A 22186-nucleotide genomic window follows, 5' to 3' on the forward strand; every position below is an offset into this window, starting at 1 on the left:
TTGATGGACCTTAAAAAGACAGACAAACCCTCTTTGTAAACAGGAGAATGAAAAGGGAATATATGCTGCAACTGGAAAATTTGTGATGTGGTTTCACGCGCTGTGGTACATTAACATTAACCGGGTCTTAGTGGTAGCAACGAAGCAGCACCGTCACATTTGAGCAGGGTTAGGTATAGTTAATCTCTCATTAAGGAAAACTAACCATGGTTAAGGATGTTGGAGTTCACTATGTTGGGGTAGTCATGTCATCACACATCACTGAGAAAGAGACATGGTGAGAGTGTGTGCGTGTGTTTGCGGAGAGGGAGAGAATCAAGTTCTTTGTATAAAGACATCCAATTTGTCGTTAGTTGGGTGCTAGAGGCAAAAAATATCACTATGAATTTTCTGTTTTTGTAACCAAAAGTAATAGAAAAGGGATTCCCAGTTGACACCATTGCTCACTGAGCTCAGTGTTTGTGTGTGTGACTGAGAAGAGAAAGGAAAGAAGAATCTTTTGGTGTCTGTCTCTCATATCTCAACTCACACCACCTCCCTCTTCCTTCTTTTTTTCAAAGGCTAGGATTTTCTTCCTTCCTGTTGTCAAAAGCTTCTCCCTTTCTTCCTCTTCTGTTCATTCATTCATCTTTTGGGCTACTTTGGCCTCTTTTGAGCTTCCTCGTTTATCAAAGGAAGATGGGCTAATCGTGCATTTTTATACATCTTGGTGTTTGGATCGATTTAAGTGTTCGCGCAGCCATCCTTTGCGTTGCTCCATTTCTCAGTGTCACTGACGATTTTTTCTTTTTGGTAGGTGGTGTTACTATTATTAATAATTCTATTAATAGATTCAATTGTTCTCTGTTTAGGATTATCTCAAATTGTTCCTATGGTTACCTTTCTCGTTGAACGTGGTAATTCTTCGAAGCATAATTTGTCATTAAAGCATACCGAGCCTAGCTGGAGGGGTTTTACTGTTCTAGTGTGAGATTTTAGATTTATCTCCCTCTCTGCTATTTTCTCATGAGTACCATGTGCCAAACCTGAATTTTCTGAAATTCTGAGGTGCAAAAGAAAAGGCATAAAACTTTTGTTACGGACCTTTCTTGTAATGTAACATTAGGTGGTTTTGATTCTGCTGGATTTTTAGTTTTGGGGTATAAATGTCTTTTAAGTTGTTTTCAGATTTCTGAATTTTCATCCCTACTATGATTGTTTGAAGGACTGTGAAGTGAACAATTAATACAAGTCTGCTTCTGCATCTTGTCCACCAAAGCTCATCACTTGGCCATCCTCAAAATGGTTTCAAGGTCATATTCAAACTTGTTAGATCTTACTTCCTGTGGCTCCCCAACTTTCGGTCGCGAGAAGAAAAGGCTGCCTCGAGTGGCGACTGTTGCCGGAGTTCTGTCTGAACTAGATGATGAGTCCAGCAATAATAGTGTTGGGTCTGATACTCCATCCTCAGTCTCTCAAGAGAGGATGATAATTGTAGGTAACCAGCTTCCACTAAGGGCACGCAGAAAAGACAATGGTACTTGGGAGTTCACATGGGATGAGGACTCACTTCTTTTGCAGCTGCAAGATGGTCTTGGGGATGATGTGGAAACTATCTATATTGGTTGTCTTAAAGAAGAGATTGAGCCGAGTGAGCAAGATGATGTTGCCCAGTACTTGCTGGACACTTTCAAATGCGTGCCCACCTTTCTCCCACCTGAGCTTTTCAGTAAATTCTACCATGGATTCTGCAAACAACATCTCTGGCCTTTATTTCACTACATGCTTCCGCTTTCGCCTGATCTTGGTGGTAGATTCGATAGGTCCCTTTGGCAGGCATATGTTTCTGTGAACAAGATATTTGCGGATAAAGTGATGGAAGTCATCAGCCCTGATGACGACTTTGTGTGGGTTCATGACTACCATCTGATGGTACTTCCAACATTTTTGAGAAAGAGATTTAACAGGGTTAGACTAGGATTCTTCCTCCACAGTCCCTTCCCTTCCTCTGAGATATACCGAACCCTTCCTGTCAGGGACGAACTTCTTAGAGCTCTTCTGAATTCTGACCTTATTGGGTTTCATACTTTTGATTATGCCAGGCATTTCCTCTCTTGTTGCAGTAGAATGCTTGGAATTTCTTACCAATCTAAGCGGGGTTACATTGGTCTTGAGTACTATGGAAGAACTGTAAGCATTAAGATTCTTCCTGTTGGTATTCATATAGGTCAGCTCCAATCAGTCATGAGTCTTCCCGAGACAGAAAGCAAGGTTGCAGAGTTAAAAAGCCAGTTCAGAGATCAAACTGTGCTGCTCGGGGTGGATGACATGGATATCTTCAAAGGAATCAGCTTAAAACTTTTGGCCATGGAACAATTGCTTTTGCAACATCCTGATAAGAGGGGCAGAGTTGTGCTTGTCCAAATTGCAAACCCTGCAAGAGGCCGCGGAAAGGACGTGCAGGAGGTACAAAGTGAAACTTATGCCACGGTGAAGAGGATAAATAATACTTTTGGAAGGCCTGGATACACACCTGTAGTCTTGATTGATAGACCACTTCAGAGTTACGAGCGAATTGCTTATTATGTGATTGCTGAATGTTGCCTTGTTACAGCAGTGAGAGATGGGATGAACCTTATACCCTATGAATACATCATTTGTAGACAAGGAAGTGAGAAGATAGATGAGATCTTAGGGACAGACCCACTTACTCAAAAGAGGAGTATGCTGGTGGTGTCCGAATTCATTGGCTGCTCCCCTTCGTTGAGTGGGGCAATTAGAGTGAATCCGTGGAACATTGATGCTGTTGCCGAGGCTATGGATTCTGCACTGATGGTCCCAGAGGCTGAAAAGCAGATGCGGCATGAGAAACATTATAGGTATGTTAGTACACATGATGTTGCATATTGGGCGCGCAGCTTCTTGCAGGATCTGGAAAGGGCATGCAGAGATCATCTAAGGAGACGATGCTGGGGAATTGGTTTTGGTTTAGGCTTTCGAGTAATTGCTTTGGATCCAAACTTTAGAAAGCTATCGGTGGAACATATTGTTTCAGCTTACAAGAGGACGAAGCACCGAGCAATTCTTTTGGATTATGATGGTACTATGGTGCAGCCTGGATCGATGAGTACAACACCTAATGCTGAAGCCGTTGGCATCTTTAACATCTTGTGCAGGGACACCAAGAATTGTGTTTTCATCGTAAGTGGAAGGGAGAGAGGGACTCTTACTGAATGGTTTTCTTCTTGTGAAAGGATGGGAATTGCTGCAGAGCATGGTTATTTTGTGAGGTACACATCCTTTTACCTTTGTGGTTACCGCAAATCATATTAATGGATTTTACTAGTTTTAATTTCTTAATTTTAAGAACGATCAAGTTTGAATCTTTTAATCATATTTGGCTTTTCTATTGTTAACCGCGAAATAAACTCACTGTTTCATTTTTTATATGATAGAATGTTGAGGAAAAATACTGTTCCTTGGCCGAGCTTGCTTGTGTACTCAAACTGAAGTTTATCTTCTTTTGTTTTTCCAGGACAAATCAAAATTCAGAATGGGAAACATGTGTTCCAGTACCCGATTTTGAGTGGAAACAGATTGCTGAGCCGGTTATGCAATTGTATATGGAAACAACTGATGGTTCTAACATAGAGGCCAAAGAAAGTGCCCTTGTTTGGAATTACGAGTATGCAGACAGAGACTTTGGTTCATGTCAAGCTAAGGAGCTTCTTGATCACCTGGAAAGTGTTCTTGCCAATGAGCCTGTCTCTGTTAAAAGTAGTCCAAACATTGTGGAAGTAAAACCTCAGGTCAGCTATAATAAATCTTTCAACTTTTAACGTAATTTTAGGTTGGTCATATCTAGTTTACTAGTTTACATGCATCTATAGTTGTGACTTCCTTCAGGGTGATTTAATTGTAGTGGTGCTTGGCACAGAACCATGTTAGTGCCATAGTTGGGATGCATTTTGGGATTTGATTACTTCTCAAGAACTTGTGGACATAACAGAAGTTAATTTAGTAGTTAAGTCATGAAATGTGGTTGACTATCTTCTCTTGTTGGACTGAGTGCAGGGTGTGAGTAAGGGTATTGTAGCAGAACGTCTTCTCTCAACAATGAAACAAAAAGGGGTGATTCCAGATTTTGTTCTATGCATTGGAGATGACAGATCAGACGAGGACATGTTTGGGGTGATAATGAATGCAAGGGCGTCACTGTCTCCAGTAGCTGAAGTGTTTCCATGCACTGTTGGTCAGAAACCTAGCAAGGCCAAGTATTACTTGGAAGACACAAGTGAGATTTTGAGAATGTTGCAAGGCCTTGCCAATGCTTCTGAGCACTCTACTAGAACTTCTTCCCAACCTTCTCATTAAAGTTATTGTTTTTTTTAAACGTGTATCACACATACACTATTTTGTCTATACTGGGATATCTGTACTGTGTTAGATTTGTCGATCTATTTGATTTTCTGGCAGTGGTGCCTTCATTTATTGATATCCCAACGTTGTTGTTGCAACTACCAATAGGTTGTTTTCAAAGTAGATGAATTTACGTGTATTTACTGTTTCTTTTCTTCGCTATTACCTCTGACCGTTTTGATGTGTGATAAAGTGATTCTTGATTGGGAATGAACGAACGATAGGGCTGTGAATGTGGTGCATGAATTCACATCACTTTTTGGCCTGGGTTGTTCTGATTTATGTACAATTTTCAGTGAGTGATGTTTTCCTTTCTCTTGCAATCGCTGGTTCAATTAATTGGGGTCTGGTGGACTTTTGTCATATAAATGTTTTCCGAGGTCATTATTTCTGAATTTGAACTCCTAACGTTGCAGAGAAGTCTTGCCTCAGTTTTTGTGTCAATTGAATTGTCTCAAATCCTGGGCTTCATTAATGCAATTAATGGCTTTCATAGATAACGTTTTAAATAATGCGTTATGTTTTAAGATTTTAGAAAATGGTGTATTTTTAAGAAAGCGTTATGAAGTGGTTGAGCATTTGCTTTTATAGTACTGAATTCACTTGTTTCGTCTTTTAGTTCAGTATTCAATGTTGTCAATTATTTTAAAAAAGGTTTATAATTCGTAGCAGTCATACTTTGATTAAAAAAAGATGGTCCTACTTAACTCGAATATAATTATATTCATGTGGTCTCAAAAAAAAAAAACTGAGTTTGCAATTTTACCCTATTCGAACTTTTCGTTAAATACGTAAATTCCTATTAGGCTAAAATTTAAAATGATATGTTTTGAAATAGTTGCTAGCTATAATTTCTTTTTTTATTATTTTATTTTGAATGAATTAATATAAATTAATGAATTGAGATGTAAATTAAATTGGATTAACCTTTGATGTAAAAGAAAAGAACAAAAAATGGTAAAAGATGGAGGCATTGATTGGTCGGGATGAGTATCTAATATCTATGAAAAGAGGGCTTCGTAGGCAAGCCCACCAACAACTCTAACATTGTCGGAGTAGGAATCACCAAACACCATCATTCTAGTATCTTTTACTTTATTTAAATAAAATTAACAATGACTAACATTATATACAATCATTTTAAAAGTTAAAATTTTAAATAAATAAAAGCGTCTTTGATATATAGAGATTAATAATCACTTTTAACCTTTAATTATATTTTAGAAAAAAAATATTGAAATTCAATTCACTTCCATGTTATAAAGTTAAATCGCCGTCTTTGAAACATAAGCATTCTTGGAAGTTATTCTTGAAAAAGAAAAACCATTTTTAGAGTTATTTTTATTTTCGCCGAGTCATGTGTCTTGTCAAAATTATTTTTATTAAACGTTTGGTCTTTTTTTTTCTCCTTTAAAATATATTTCTTAACTTTTAAATTCAAAATATTAAAATGAATAAATACGGTTAATTAATAAGATAACATTTTTCTTTCTTGTGGAGACTGATAAAGGAGTATTAAGATACACTCATGGCCAATATTTTCGATATACATTGATCAATCATTTCGTTATAAATTTTATAAATATTGAGAAATTTAATGTTCTTAACTGAATAAATATTTTAAATAAAAATGCAGTTCTTAACTGCATAAAAATTTAAAATAAAAAATAACAGTAATAGAGAAAGTGGTGGAGAACATTTTTAACAATAGAAAGAGGATGATAATAGGATGTGAAAATTTGTTGAACAAAGTTTTAATAGAATTTGATAAGACATAAAGGAAAATGAAAGGGTGATAGGAGAGGGAAGAGTGTCTGATAAAAAGTGTAACTAAAATTATTATAAGACATATACGTGTCAACTAAAGCATTGATATATGAAACTGTCTTAAACAAAGTATTGATATGTGAATGTAATAACTCTTGTTTCAGAAATTACAATTCTTTCAACAAACAAAAAGTAAGGAAATATAAAGATGGAGTGAAATTTTAGCCGCAAGAGAAGGTTCATTAAAAATTAGAATAATAAATTTTATTGATTATTCTAATTTTGTTCCTTTGTTGATATGATTATTGTGAATATACGATTCCAATTAGATATGAATTCAATCATATAAAAGATTAACATCACTCTTTGTCTAAAACCTTAAAGTAATGGATTAATGATTCTTCACTTTTGAAACTCTTTGTTTAGAAGATTTTCGATACAAGTATTATTTGACTCATTTGAGTCTAACTGGGTTCTGATATCGCTTGTTGGGTCTGTGAAGGATGATGTTCATTGAAAAGATAAATCTGAACCAACCACGTAAAGAATTATTCAAAATCTTAAGACAATGAGTTAATATGTTTTCACTTTTATCTCATCATGCTTTACTTTATTTCATTTTTAGCAACTGTATGACTTAATCTTAAACTTGGAATTTCAATTTGGTTCTAAGTTTTTAAAATATTTTAATAATATGGATATAAAAATGGTATCTTTCTGATAAGTTCCGGTGAGCCTTGCACCAAGCTCTTCGTGTCAATATACTACTAGTTCATGGTTGGATTTTGAGGTTTGGATTTGATTTAAATGTGGCTACGTGGAACACCCTTTTGGTTTTTCATGTCAAATGTGACACTTTACTCAGATTTATATGATTCAAATGAATGGGAATTATATAAGTTATCTTCCTCCATATAAAAGAATAATAATTAAAAGAGAAAGAGAAATTAAAAAAAATTGAGTGAAAAGAAGGCAGGTAATTATAGTTATTGAAAGCTTAAGAACCATTCAGATTCACATGTCCATGTTCTTTTTCGATGGTTGCATGAGACTGTTCCACGTCACATTTTCGGTGTTGGAAGGGACAGTAACCATTTGTAGCGACACCACCATTTCTTTATCTTTCCCACAGATCATAGCATAACATAACCTTCCAACAACAACATGGCCAGGCAATTGAGCTACCAAATCCAAGGTGGTCGACAACAGCTTCCAATTCAAACTCTTGTTTTCGTATTATGTGTCACCCTCTCTCTTCTTGCAGCCATCATCTTCTTCTGTGCAGAAGGAGTAGACAGGAACTCCAGAAACTCCCAAGACAACAACAATGGCAACGCTGGTTCAGCCTGCGCCGCCGCCGGCTGTGGCTCAGCTTGTGGCGGAGGTTGCGGCGGTTAAGAAACTAACTAACGAGAGAGAATCTATTTGGCACATGGTTGTGTTTTCCTCGTTGTGGTCAAAATAGTATAAGATGCTGTTGTACATGAAATGATTGATTGTACCAACGACCCAAAGTAAAATGTGTGAAATCCAATCACCCTACCTGTCTCTGCTTTTTTTATTCTTCCCTTCTTTATTTTTAATATCAAAATATTATATTCAGCAACAGAAAGAGAAATTTATCATTTAATGAAAATTATGCAGTTTTTTCGTTAGAGAAACGACAAACGTAAAGTAAACCGACATTTGGATCTGGAACAAAGGGACCAAAACATTACTTCTTATAATAGCTGTTGTGTTCTGCTGGTTAAAGATTAAACTCTAACTTGTGCTTGTTCAAACTATTTTTAAAATTAATTTTCACCTGCTCGATCATGTGCTTATTTCATTTTATCCAAATTTTTTTGCGAACATAAGATCTAGTCTTATAAGTTCTTCTTAGTTTATTTAAAATTTAAAATTCTTGATGAAAAGTTTACCATTTTCTATATCTCTTTCTCTCCACTCGTTAAACTTTGATACATGCTCTTCTTTGTTCTCTTTATCCTGTTCATCATGATTTTTCTACTTTGGCTTTTTGTTATTTTGACTCTGGCTGCGACAACCCTTTTACTGTGAATGAATATGTGATCATGACAAGCCCCAAAGATGCCTTGGTGAAGAATTTTGATAAAGACAACTCACTGTAATGAAAGGAAGGTAAAAAAGTGGACTTGAAGGGTTTGATTTAGGGTTTATGTAATATTTAGTGTGTCTTGGAAATATTATAGCTCTTTTTTTTTCCTAATTTGCTTTCAGCGCTGAAACAAGTTCAAAAAGCACATATATAATTGCAAAATTTGATTTTACTAACTGTGTTAAAAGGTGCTATTTCTAATATATTTGGTGATTATGTTATAAGTATTAGTAAAAGCTTTTGCAAAGATAAGTTTAGAGTATCAGATAATTTAAAAATTCTCTAGTTAGTTTTACTGTTGGAGAATATTACGAAGTTGTTATGAATATTATGTTGTTTTTTAAAATGTTTTTAAAGCTTGTGGTATCATAGTTGATTGCATAAATTTCCTCCACCAATTCTGCATATAGGAATAAAATTTTGACACGCCTTTTGTTTCAATTAATTATATCAAATATTAATGGATCATATCTTCTTAAATCAAACTTAAGTGATGTAAATATACTTGAACTGATTGCATAGTAGCTTAATCGATTATAAGAATAAAAAATAAACAATTTAATAAACTATAAGAAGGTAGTAATTAATTACAAAACTGTGTTGTAATAAAAAACTTTTTTTCTGAATTTGATTGAGTTGGTTTAAAACTTTAAGAAGTATTTTTTTATGCCATATAAATAAAAACTTGTACCTGTGACTTCAAATTCAAGAGACATAACATAATCATTACCGGTAATTATTGTCAGGCCCTCTAAGATCTTTTGCATTAGAGGGTTGTGAAAAGAAGTGTGCTTTCAAGTTGTAATCTCTGTCACAGAGGTGACTTGAGCAATTTTTTCTTTATACATTGCAAGGATGGTGGGGTAGCTATTTTGTATTTGATTGTTGTGAGTGGGTGTTCATATTCTGATAAAAAAAAATAGCGAGGGTCTACGTTTTAATTTAGAATGGGCAAAAAGTTACACTTATTGGTGTATATTTATTAAAAAAACAAGTGAATAATTATTTATAATTTTGTGCGTTCACATCTTTTAAATTATACTTGTAATTGTTCATTCTTAGGATATTGCATGTAGTTCAATTTATTATTGTGCGTTACTCAATCCCCATTTTGTCGTTATAAACTCATAAGTTTCACTTTACATGCACACCAAGTTAGATTGGCCTAGTGTTATTCAATATGTGTTGTTTTAATTGGGCCAAATTTAATTATCAAAATTGACATGTCAAACTTTTGACATTAGACAAAGACAGATATTTTGTTTTCATCCAAATGTAGCACTGCCCCAATTGAATTTTTCAGAAATAATTTTTTTTCGCAATTTAACTAGGCCCAGTTAGGAATGATTTAACTTGTGTAACATTTAACTTTTCATTTACTCAACTGCCTATTTATTTATTTATTTACTCTTTTCTCTTTTAGACAAGTACTCCATCAAACTTTGTCTAATGTGCAGTCTCATTACCATACTCCAACGAGAATAAAGTTGGTTAACAAGTGAAAATAAATGAAAATAAAATTGTTTTATGTAAACGAGAAATAAATTCAAAAAACTAAAAAAAAAGTTCCCGTTTTTACCTACTTATACTTCCCCTCTGTCTGTTTCTCTATTTCTAATAAAGAACTGTATTTTTTTTACATTTTTTAAATCTATTTTCATCTTATTTATTTATTTCAATCATATATATTTTTCTCCTCTACACAAAGCAGTTCACACTGTATAGGTACTCTTTTTTCTGTTCACAGCCATACTATCTGTTTGTTTTTTTCCACACAAAGGAACAAACCATCGTACTAAACTTGACGCTGCAAAACCACCGCCCAAAAATACTAGAAGCCTCTTATTGTGAGGTGAGGAGTAAAGGTAGAGATACCAACATTCACACACTATCCTCAAACCCCACTAAATAAAAGCATTGTATCTAAATCATCCTCCACTCATTCAATCAACATTGCAAAGACATTTTTGTCTGATAGCTATAGGAAAACTACGAAACAATGTACATGAAACAGGCTCACCTCCACCTTCCGAATTTAAGCGTCGTGTCTTATGCATGAATGTTCTGTCCCTCTGACACATACATTTATGAATCACTATGCTCAACAGTTCTTTTCAAAACCGCAGCGTTCATGATCATGACACCAAAAGTATGTCAGCATTTTTTTCTTACATGATAAATGCCGAGTATATGACAAAGATAGCCATAAAATTTCATCGCACTTTTTTATCGTCAGTAATTTCATCGTTGAGTATATACTGATCTATAGCCATCAAATTATTTACATCGCACTTGCATTTCTTATTTCAGTGGAGGATATATCCATGCGGAACTGCTCTGCTGGAATGGAGACGAACATGTCTTTTAGTTCTTCTGGAACATCAATATCATCTAGAACCTGTGAAAACATACGATAGCCTATCTAACACTGAACTTTAAAACCTGTCATAACTAGAATCATATTTCCTATGCAGTAATACCTTGAAAGCACCATCTACATTCCGACCACCCACAAGGAAAGTGCATCCTGTTTCTTTACATCCAATTAGTATCTTCAACATCTTGTAGTAGTCACCGTCATAATATTTAGGCTGCATGAGTAACATATAATAATTTGAAGATATTAATTAACAAAATCTATTAAAACAAACAAAAAAAAGATAAACTCATTCCTTAAGTACAAAAAATACGAAGTGAAAAATGAAACTAAAGATCTTGTATACCTTTCAGACTTCTGGCTTGACATAATCAATAATGCAATAGCAACAGAACCAAAAAATCAGATATTTCTTGTTACAACCACTTTTTCATGTAAGAGAATATTTTGTTTCATTTTTCTTTATAAAGTGACATTTTTTAAATGAAAACAAAAACATTTTCTATCTAGAAGTAAAGAAACCCACAAATTTTCTTTACTGTTTTAGTCTCGGGGCTTTATATAGACATAATCATGTTTACAGCTGAAGCAGTATTAATTCATCAGGAATATTTTCAAAGTTTATGTTTATTAAAACGCAATTTTATGCCAATATACTAGTTAAAGCTGACAGTCTGATACCTAGTCCTTGTTCAAAATCAGTCAATCTGTCAGATATATTCCTTCTCAATTAGCTCAATCGAACTAAACTTATCTTTAAGGAGAAATAATAATATTTCAGTGTGCCATACAAAAACTACACATGTCGGGAAACATTCTTAAACGAAATATACGATTTTTATTCAACAAAATCAGTCCATTTCAAGAATACCAAGACGTAAACCACAGGACGGCAGATTGATATGCAAAACAGAAGACAGTCAGATTGGTCTAACCCCCCCTTCAGCCATGAGAAAGTTTCCTGAACAACTGTAATAATGTCTAACGAGTAAAACCTGATTTTCCTCAATAACAAGACCACTGCCCACAAATAATATATATGTGCGTCTGTGTAAGGAACAATGACATCATCGAGCAGAAACCAGATGCTCAAAAAAGTGCAGGATACGAAACGATAAAAATTAAGTAAGGTTGATCCAAGCAGAAAGTAATTTCATACATTAATAAGCCTCACTGCTGTGTCAGCTCCAATTACAAAAGCACTGCCTGGAAAAAGTTCAGCCTTCTTATAAAAATAAGGCTGATTCGATATAATTACTGTTTTACCTGCCATTGAAGAAATCATTAACGGATTTAGTTGGTGCATTAAATAATACTACTACGCTCTAAACGGTATTAAACTCCAAATATCATATTGCCATATGACTTATCCTAATTATTGAATTTAAAACACGTGAACTCCATTCAGTATTCAACATGAAAATGGAAAGTTAAGAGCCCATCATTGGATATAAAAATGGAAGTAGATCCTCTTCACATAGAAAATTGTACACTAGAGGTTAAGATCCATTCATTTTTAATATAGAATCTGGCAGAGTAGAAAAGAACCTCACCCATTTTTTCAAATTGTTTGACACGGTCTTTGATCTGAGACACCGACAATGGAGGTTTGTCTGCATTGACAGCAGATATTTCAAAGCAAGGATACCCATCATGGCAAATGCTGCATATATGTCTTCTTAATTATAGAAATATTGAAATAAAATTATGAACAAAAGAAACAAAATTTAAATGAGCCATCATGCATAGATATATGATCCTAATTAGATAGAAAAAGAAGAGTTTTGATTTCTAATCCATAATGTATAAATATAATGCAAACTTTTCACTCATCAGGTATGAAATTTTATCATTATAGTGTTGGCACAATATCAACTTCTAAACAGAATACTTTATTATCAGTGTCAAAGTTAAATAATTTATTTACTACAGCGAAAACTACTATGATAAATAACATTAATATTATCAACAAATATCAGTATAATAGAATAGTATAGTCTAACCACTAAAATCAAAGAGTTTAGTATCTTGAAAAGCACATATATATTAAACGCATTAAAAATAAAACTCGAAAAAATAACAGGCAATTCATATGTTATGACGAATCCTTTATAAATTAACCTGTAAAGAAATTGAACATTTAACGAATATTATGAGTTTAAGTACCGAGTAGCAACTTCCATAAGCTTGAGATGCCCATCATGTAATGGATTGAAAGAACCAGGCATTATTATTTTTCTTTCAGCCGGTATCTCTGCAACAAAACTTATCATTAAGAAAGTAGAATGTAAATGTAACTAATAATCTAGCTTCTGCTCAAGGTTTTACCATACCATTTGCAAATGGGTAAATTTTAAAGCATATTTGACCATTTATAAGTTGCTCTAACTGCTGATCTTCATGGAAATGTGTTACACGTTCATCCGATACATCTGATTCACTCAACACTGAAATTGATGCTGCACGAATTTTGCATGCATTTGCAATTGCCTAGAACCAGAACCGAAAAGAGAGCAAAAAGCAAATCAAACCAAAGTCAGATTTTAAAACAATTGTGAAGGAATAAACTAAAGATTAGCCTCCAACTATTATTGTTCTTGTTTTACAAGATCTTCAGTGTTCTTATACTAATCTTGAAAAGGGAAAAAAACGATAGAAGATAATTTAAGAGCAAATAAATATCAGAATAAAAATATTCTCAACAGTTTTCACACCTGCCACACACCTTGATCAAAAGATGACTAGAAACTCCATCCTCTTCTTCTCGTGTACGAAGCCCCTAGAATTGAACAGTTTGCAGAAAAATAAATAAAAATATTTACATAAACAATACAACACACACACACTGTTAGGAATGAGAAGAGTTGGAAGCCCTTGTTAGTGTGAGTGTACAGACTGAACTTTGTGAATAATATACAACACAGTTTGTTTTCTTTTGTCTTCTTGGCGCCTAAGTGTTGTTTCCAGAGGATCTTGAATAGGTTTCTTTATCAGAAACCTATCACACACACACTAGATATGCTAACTTATGCCTATTTATCTTTTAAAAGTTTAACTTAGCGAGTTACACATTCGATTCTATGCCTTGGAAAATTTGAATGGGTGTAAGTCAGCAAATCTATCTATCTCTCTCTCTCTCTCTGTGTATGATAATAAGAATTGAGTTTAGAGTAACACATCTAAGAAGAATAGGATAATAGCACCTTAGTCAAGGTCACTCTTGATATCCACAGTTGGTCAGCTGTCCTTGTTGACATGTAAAGTCTGCAAATGAACATGAAAGCTAAACAAGTTCACTGTGGGGACTAGTCTTCCCCCCAATATCACATTTAGAAAAGGGAAACACTATTGAGAAATCTGAAAAGAACCTCTTTCAAGAAAATGCAACAAACTAACAAGATCCAGAGAGTCAAGCACTCAAAATGTACACAAATAAATCCAGCGGTGACTTCAAAAGCAGAAGTAAAGCACATCTCTGTAGTTGATCATAGCTTGTATCCAGTCTTTGTTGTATCATTTTTATAATCAAATGACTAATACAGCTATACCAAATTACCAATACAGCAACGCAATGCACAGGCCAATGGCAACCAATTCAGACGTTACGCTGAAACTCAATATAGTGAGGATTCATCAATCATTTTCGTAGATAAGGCAGACATACCGGTGTTCCCCGAGTTTTGGACGACTGCTAGCCAAAGAGCCAGTGAAACCGACACCAACAACTGGGGATCCTAATCAACATGTTAATGCAGGCCACGTCAGTTCAAACTATTCCATTTTCACCACACAGACACACACACACACAAAAAAGTCGCAACCCATCCATAAAAACATTTTAAGAAAGCCAAAGCAACCGTGTTTCACACAACTCGTAAACTTTTACACATTATTAATACTAAGCAATAACAGAAACAAAAATGAACCTGGCGTAGAGAGCTTAAGAGCGCGATTATAAGCCAATAAAGCCATATCTTCGGCCGTCTGTTGGCTGCAAAACTGGGATGGAATCTGTGGGAACGAACAAAAGCAGTTAGTATAAAAGGGAAGAAACACAAAAGCGAAATTAATATAGAAGATTTATGGAAGGGAACCTTTCCCAGTAACTGTATGAGAGACATCTTAGAGTAAGGAACCACAACTTCGAGCACAGTGTTTGAAGCACCGGGAACTGATAGCAACGAACCCACCGTCTAAAAAAAGTCCAATTACTATTGATTCATTCATCACTCTGCGTGCAACCAAATACAGAGAGAGAGAGAGAGAGGAAAAACCTGAGATGCTCCGCCGGTGAGATGCAGAACGGCTTGGAAAGAAGAGGAGTGAATGGCCTCTACGACGGTTCGGATACGACTCTCCGTCATTCTCCTTCTCTTCCCTTCCGACACCTTTCGTTCCCCTCTTCAGATTTAAGCCAACGCCATCACACGCGATGTCGTTTCATGCAAACGACAACACAATGCCCACTTCACGCCGTTTTGACTTTTCATTAAACAAGTGTCACAGACAAACTATTAATTTATCAAACCCTCTCTAGAAACCACTATTTTTTCCTTATATCGTATTTTAGGAAAGAAAAAAATATATTTTTCACAATATTTTGACGAGTTCATATATTAATTTTTTTACTTATTCATTATTTATTTATTATTTAGTTGATATATTTTAAAATTAATATAAAAATGACATATATATTGTATCGAAATATTATAAGAAAAATGTGTGTTAATATATCATTATTTTTTACCTAATACTTCTCCTCTTCCCATGTTATTTGAAATCAATTATCACCCTAATCCCATGAAAAAATGTAATCCATCACCACTTCTTCTTTTTCTGTATACAATGTTGTGAAAATTTATCACAATGTGCTTCGGATTGTGTTTCAAAGGTATTTTTCAATAAGCTTTTAATTGAGAGCCTAACAACTTCCAGCTTTGAGTATATTCAAAATGTTATTTTGTTGTTTTTTAATTTATGTTTATCTTAAGAGTAGTTTAATTGCGTTTCAATTTTTTAATAAATTTGAACATTGTTTAATTAATTTTTTATTAAAATGATTTATTGTTTAAAATTTATATTTTTAATTAAATATTTGTCAATTAATTTTTTCGTTATCTAAGTCACGTGATTTTTATGTTATCACGTTATGGGTTAAGAAATGTAAAAATTTAATTTATTAAATAACATAAAATAATATTTTACTTAATATAATATTATCAATCACTTGTTTTCATTGAAAGTGTTAAATAAAAACTTCTTAATAACTTCTACTGAAAGATGAATGTATAGTTTAATTTTAGAGTATTATATTTATATACATAATTTTGACTTTGATGATAGAAATTTTATTACATATAAAAATGTTTCACAGAATGCATTATTAACAGTTCATGTTATTAATAAACAAATTAAATGATAAAAAAATAAAAAATAGGATTCATCCAATAACCAAGAGGATTTTACAAAATGGATGAGGTGATTTGAGATAATTATGTTAGAAAGGAAAATAAATCATTTAGAATTTTATCTTTTCAATTTGGAATTGAGTTAGTTATGTTATGGAGACATTATCACGCTCCTGGGGAATGCCGTTACTACTTTTCTCTACATGCATTTTGCCTCTGCACTTTATAACAATAACTATAAACAAATATCTAATAGGGTCTACACTATATAAGTGAAGTATTATTAATTGGTTAACCAATTAATATGTTTTTTAAATAACTATTCCTGCTGCTAAAAGTGAAAAGGGTAAGTTAGAAATAATTATTATGTACCTAATTATTTACAGGTAGTGGATATGGGTTTTGCCAAACAACATAGAATAAAATTAGCTTTTGTTCTAAAACTGAAACTCACTATCCTAAACTGTCTTTTATAAAAATCAACAAACTTTTTATATAAAATGTTTTGTAACACCATTACATATAATTACATAATATTTTTAACTTTTAGATAAATATTATCCCATTATCAAACATGTCTCGTAAATAAATATTAACAAATTATTTAAGAAACAATAACTTGTCTTCGTCCAATGAGTCATTCACTAACAAGATGATTATATCAAAAGGTTACAATACACTTCTATTGATTTGTATTAATGGAATGAATATGTATTTGATTTATTATTCTATCGAAATATATTGAATGAAACACCACACTCTTATAAATACAAAATAAAAAGTATTGATGCATGTGACACCCGGGCACTGACGAGGGCGGGAAGTGACGCCGGTGCAAGAGGCATGGTGCAGGGGGCACAGACAAGGAGCGGCTCCTGGCAGCTTCGGGTGGAAGGGGTACATGGACGAATCGAACATACACCGGAATGAGAGGGATCTGGAGACTGTATAGGTATGGGACTATACGGTTGAAGGATAGCTTAAAGGAATTGATTTGACTACTCATATCACCAAAATGCATTTGCTTTTCGGTAGCCTGACTCATAAGAACTCCATGGTTAAGCGTGCTTAGCCTGGAGCAATTCTGGGATGGGTGACCTTCCGGGAAGTTTTCCCAGAAAGCCTGTGCGAGTGAGGACAAAGCACACTGGAAAGCCTGGTGGTGATTTGTGGGGGCTTTCCGGGAAGTTTTCCCATAAACCATTTAAGTTTTCAAATTAAGTTAATGTAATTATAAGAGGTGCTGATGTAATGTTTTTTGAATAACTAATAAGATTAATGCATGAAAAAATAAAAAATAAAATTGAGGTGAACATGTAATTAGTATTCAGTTTTTTTTAAATGTATATTTTTATCTATATTGAGTTTATAAAGACTACTTATAGTTTAAATATGTCTTGACTTAGAGTTTTTAGAGACTATGATGGGAAAGTTATTTTATTTTGATATGTTATGATCTTTTATATTGGTGAGTGGTTTCTAAAATTTTAAAGAAATATAACATTTTTGTATATACTTTTATAAGTATAAGCAGATGTTTTTTTGAGAAAAATGATTATGTTTGATCTATTTGATTTTTTTACATAAAGTTATAAGTGGTTCAATGTTTCAATTATATGTATTTATTATTTAGATTTTTTATAAAAACATATATTTTTTATATTTAATGAAAAATATAATATTTAATTGTGAATTTTGTATGATTTCTATACTTTTATATTTTTATTTTTATTTTAATAAATATTTATATGATAACAAATGAATGATGGACAAAGCTGTTCCGTGAAGTAATCTTATTGAAAAAAAGGAAAGCTCATTTAATTTTTAATTAACAAGAGTGTAATTTACTCATAAACCTTATACAAGTAGGATTTGTGGATATTCTTCTATATAGTTAGTTGGATAGTAAAATTGTACACAGTTAAGTGGAAAACACAAAGGTAATATTAAATGAAATATTGAATAATAATATATAATACATTGAGAAAAGTGCAATGGAGTTGCTCGTATATATGATACCATGTGATGTGAATGAAAGTTTTCACTCTCCTGTGTAGTTTATTTTGCACTAATATTAAATAATTGAATTTTTAACAATATGATTAAGTAACAGAAATCTAACTTATGCATATAAAAACTTTCAATCTGATTGTGCATTTATCTTTCAAATGCAATAAAACAGTCAAAGTACACAAACTAAAATCTCTCCACACACACATATGTATGTATGTATGTATTTTTTTTTTTTGAGGTATATTTACACTCTTTCTCAAATATGTATGTTTTCTTTAAACTTCTTAACACATTTAAGTTCTACCAAAAACATTACAATTAAATATTCACTTATAGGTTACTGTGATTACTCCTTTATCTTTTTCCTAAAACTGATTTATGTTTTGTAGGAACCACAACACATAAAAAGTTAAAAATTAAGAAGAGGAAATAATTAATTAAATGAAATATCTAAAATCATTTAAAAATTTAATGAATAAAAATACTTTCATTGTAGAAGTAGTTAGGATAAAAGCATTGACTCAAGTCAAGAGTATCACATTTCACTCTAATTTTTTTATATTTTAAAAGGAAATATGTTTCCATGAACATACAACTAAATAAAAATTATTATTGCAACAGTGTAGCATGAGCTACATTCATTAATTAAATATAAAGTTTAGTCAATGTGGACTAGTGTGAACTTCAACGTTAACATGGGACCACTTATCCCGTAGCGTCTTGCGACAAAAATGGTTACTTGCGCTCTCCCACCCACACACTGATTTATCCTTATTTTATCGTCCGCTTTCCACTCACATACCAATTTATCTTTATTTTATCGTCTTCTTCTTTTATTAAATTTGTAATGCCTTCATAGTGAGCAGTGCACTGAAACGTGGTGTCCAATCACAATGCATAGTATGGAAGTGTATGTTAAAAAATATAAATATTTTTATAAAAATTTGAAAGAAAAAATTATAATAAATTATTTATTAAAACATTATTTATTTATGAATATTGATTATTATTTAAAAAATAAATTATGCATGTAAATATTAACTAAAGGTAAATTAGTAATTTTCTATTTTATGTTCAAATCCATTGCTCTTTTCTTATCTCATATTCAATTCTTCTCTAAAGTGATTTTATAAATAATCTCAACTCACTTAAATAAAATATACACACTAAATCATCTTATATCATTCCTCAAGAATAAAAAACAATTTGAAAGAATTATATATATATATATATATATATATATATATATATATATATATATATCTCAACCCTTTCTTTTTTATCTCTCTCACTCCAACATTTTCTTTGTGATCCCTACCGTGACTTAATTTAAAAATGAAATTTAATAATAGTAAGAAGGGAAAATATATAACACAGTCCTCTAATCAAAAATCAACATCAACATCTTCAATTATTTTGTTATTAAACTGGAAAACAAATAAACAAACAGAGAAAAAACAACAAATTGCGGTGTCGCGGGTTGTTGTTTGTGGATGAGGGAGAGTATGAAGACAAGAGAGAAACAAATTGGATAACGAAGGTGGATTGGGGTTAGGTAAGTGTTTCTGGTTTTTTTTCAATTAGGATTACATAGAAAATGATAGAGAAAAGGTTGGAGTGAGAGATGAAAGAAAAAGAGTTAAGAGGAATTAGAGAGGTGAGTAAGGGTTTGAGGTTTTTTTTTAGAATGAAAATTATTAAAATACTCTTAACCTTAAAACTTAGAATCCATTATATATAAGGATATTTTTGTCTACTAATGTACCAACTGAAGAACAGGCGTACGCGCGTTAGCAAATCCATATATATATATATATATATATATATATATATATATGATAGAGAGGAAGAAAAAAATGTTTAATATTTGATGTTTAAAATAAAGAATAAAAATTATATATATTTATGTCATATTAAAATTTATGTGATTATATTTGTTTTATGTTATCTTTTACTAAAAAAAGATAAATATATGTTTTTGTAGGTTAAATTAATGATAAGGTCGTACTCTTTTTATTCTGTTATTTTTTAATAAATATTTATTAATATATATATATATATACTCTTTATTTAGTAAAAATAAAAATTATACATTTCATATTTAGTTAGTAAATATTAAAGTAATAAATATTTTATATAATCAACTTTATTGAATAAAAAAACACTTGTAGACTCTGGAAGATCAAATAGAAAGTAAATTATAAAATCATAAATTCTAAAATAATTTACTAGAAAAATGAATACAGTTATTATTATCATGAAAAATAATATGAGAATTATGTATGTCCTCTTTAAAAGTATAATATTTTTAAAAATTGAACTTAGGAATAAATATCACAAGTTTTAAGATGTATTATTTGTGTTGATTTTTGTTTGGAGTTATTAGAAGAGATGAATTTGGAAAATTTTACCTATTCTCTTGAATTATTTTTTGTGAAAGAAAAACAAAGAAGAATAAAATGATAAATTTGTAATCTATCACTTTAGAAGAGATTTGAGATTTGAAAGGATGAATTATTGATTTATTATTATGGTCTTGCAACATGTTTTTCACGTGTCTATACTTATTTTGTTTATGCATGTATTATGCGAGAGTAGGTCTATAAATGTGTGAGTTTGCATTTACATATGGTGATGACGTTATACATTGAATTTTTAATAATAATAATAATAATAATATGTTGTATATAATGGTTATAATAATATATATTACATATAAAATAATAATATTAATAATAATAGATTAATTGTTTACCTGAAGAAAAAAATAATAATTTTATATTTTAATCTATTAATAATTTTTTATTTATTATACAAATCAAATCACTGAATAACTTTACTTTAAAATTCATTTATTTTTATCTACAAATAACAAAAAAATTATTTCAAAATTGACTTAAATTAATCTATTTATTTTTATTCAAATCCATAATACAACCTCATAAATAATTATAAGTTCAAAAACAATTACAATCAAATTCATCTATTTATTCTTATTCAAATCCATAGCACAACCTCGTAAACAATTACAAGTGTTGGGTAGAGGGCATTACATTTTAAAGAGAGGTATTTACATTAGGAATGACTAGTAATAAATTTGAAGTAGATATAAGAAGAGTGAGTTGAAAGGAATTATTTTTTTTGATCTGGGTAGTATGGTTTGTGTTGACTTGAATGAAAAATAGGGTTTGTTAGAAAGAAACCTAATACCAAAACATTAAAGAAGTGTACGGAAGGTCGATGATAGAGAGTTATTCTGGTAGTCACGAGCATAGGTAGCTGTTGCATGAGTGTTAATAACAGGTGTGAGATCAAGAAAGGATGATGCAGACTCTCAAAAGTGGTAAGGTGGTAAAACAATGGAGAGGGATGTGGACATTAAATAAAAATAATAGATGTGCATGAAGCAAATAATAGAGGACAAATGGACCTTTTTCAATTTTTTTATTTTTTTTATTTTTCAATTCCATCAGCTTTTAGTACTCTACAAAGGGGTGCCATTTATTTTCTTAAAAGCTCAGTAACAGAAGAAATAAAGATAAAAAGTAATATAGTCTTTTATCCTTAAAGGGAAACAAAGTAAAAAAATACATGTTGATAGCTGTTGATACATGAATGCATAACTAAAAACTTATACCTGGTAACTTCCCATCTAGTGATTCAAAATAAAATATATAATTCTTTCATTCATTATATATATATATATTTTTTTTCATTTTATAAGCTTTTGTATCAAGTATGATAGAGATTTTCCAAACATACAAAAAATAAATTATATATTAACTAGTGAAAATATATGGACTATGTTTATGGCTGTTATTTTTTATGATAAGTAACTTTTTTTTAAAGAGAACAACCATGTTTAATAGAATATGCAAAGGTTTAATAGAATATTGTTTACAGAGGACAATCATGGCTGTCAATTGTTGTGGTCCTCAAAGTCACGTAACTATTCATTCTTCTTTTCCAGTTTAGAGGTTTTTAATTTTTTACTTTTTTATTTATTGTGGTGGGTATTAATATTCATGATCTGATTAACTAAATATTGGGATCTGACAAAACGCGATAAACAGGAACAAGTACAAAATGTGCACTGTAATGTGTGTT

At 31.8% G+C, this 22186-nt stretch overlaps 2 protein-coding genes across 4 annotated transcripts; one reads left to right on the plus strand and one right to left on the minus strand.

Moving 5' to 3' along the window:
* Positions 1-287: 287 nt before the first annotated feature.
* LOC108326071 (alpha,alpha-trehalose-phosphate synthase [UDP-forming] 5) lies at positions 288-4537 on the plus strand. Its single transcript, XM_017559331.2, has 4 exons — positions 288-792; positions 1205-3269; positions 3515-3788; positions 4054-4537. The coding sequence occupies exons 2-4, from the start codon at positions 1282-1284 to the stop codon at positions 4351-4353; spliced, it is 2562 nt and encodes an 853-aa protein (XP_017414820.1). The 5' UTR covers positions 288-792; positions 1205-1281; the 3' UTR covers positions 4354-4537.
* Positions 4538-10170: 5633 nt separating this feature from the next.
* Positions 10171-15106, minus strand: LOC108326558 (uncharacterized). Of its 3 annotated transcripts, XM_017560121.2 has the most exons (12): positions 14933-15106; positions 14753-14851; positions 14585-14669; positions 14323-14392; positions 13862-13922; positions 13384-13437; positions 12992-13148; positions 12825-12912; positions 12212-12321; positions 11818-11924; positions 10762-10872; positions 10171-10679 (listed from the first exon to the last, which is right to left on the minus strand). In XM_017560121.2, exons 1-12 carry the CDS (start codon positions 15020-15022, stop codon positions 10563-10565), a joined length of 1149 nt encoding a protein of 382 aa, XP_017415610.1. In that variant the 5' UTR covers positions 15023-15106; the 3' UTR covers positions 10171-10562. The 3 variants fall into 3 exon arrangements, with proteins under 3 accessions (XP_017415610.1, XP_052730616.1, XP_052730615.1); XM_052874656.1 differs by lacking the exons at positions 14753-14851; positions 14933-15106 and having other exon boundaries at positions 14027-14392; positions 14585-14663; XM_052874655.1 differs by lacking the exons at positions 14753-14851; positions 14933-15106 and having other exon boundaries at positions 13862-13941; positions 14027-14392; positions 14585-14663.
* Between the last annotated feature and the right edge of the window lie 7080 nt (positions 15107-22186).

This window comes from Vigna angularis, chromosome 3 (assembly GCF_016808095.1).
Source record: "Vigna angularis cultivar LongXiaoDou No.4 chromosome 3, ASM1680809v1, whole genome shotgun sequence".
NCBI lineage: Eukaryota > Viridiplantae > Streptophyta > Magnoliopsida > Fabales > Fabaceae > Vigna > Vigna angularis.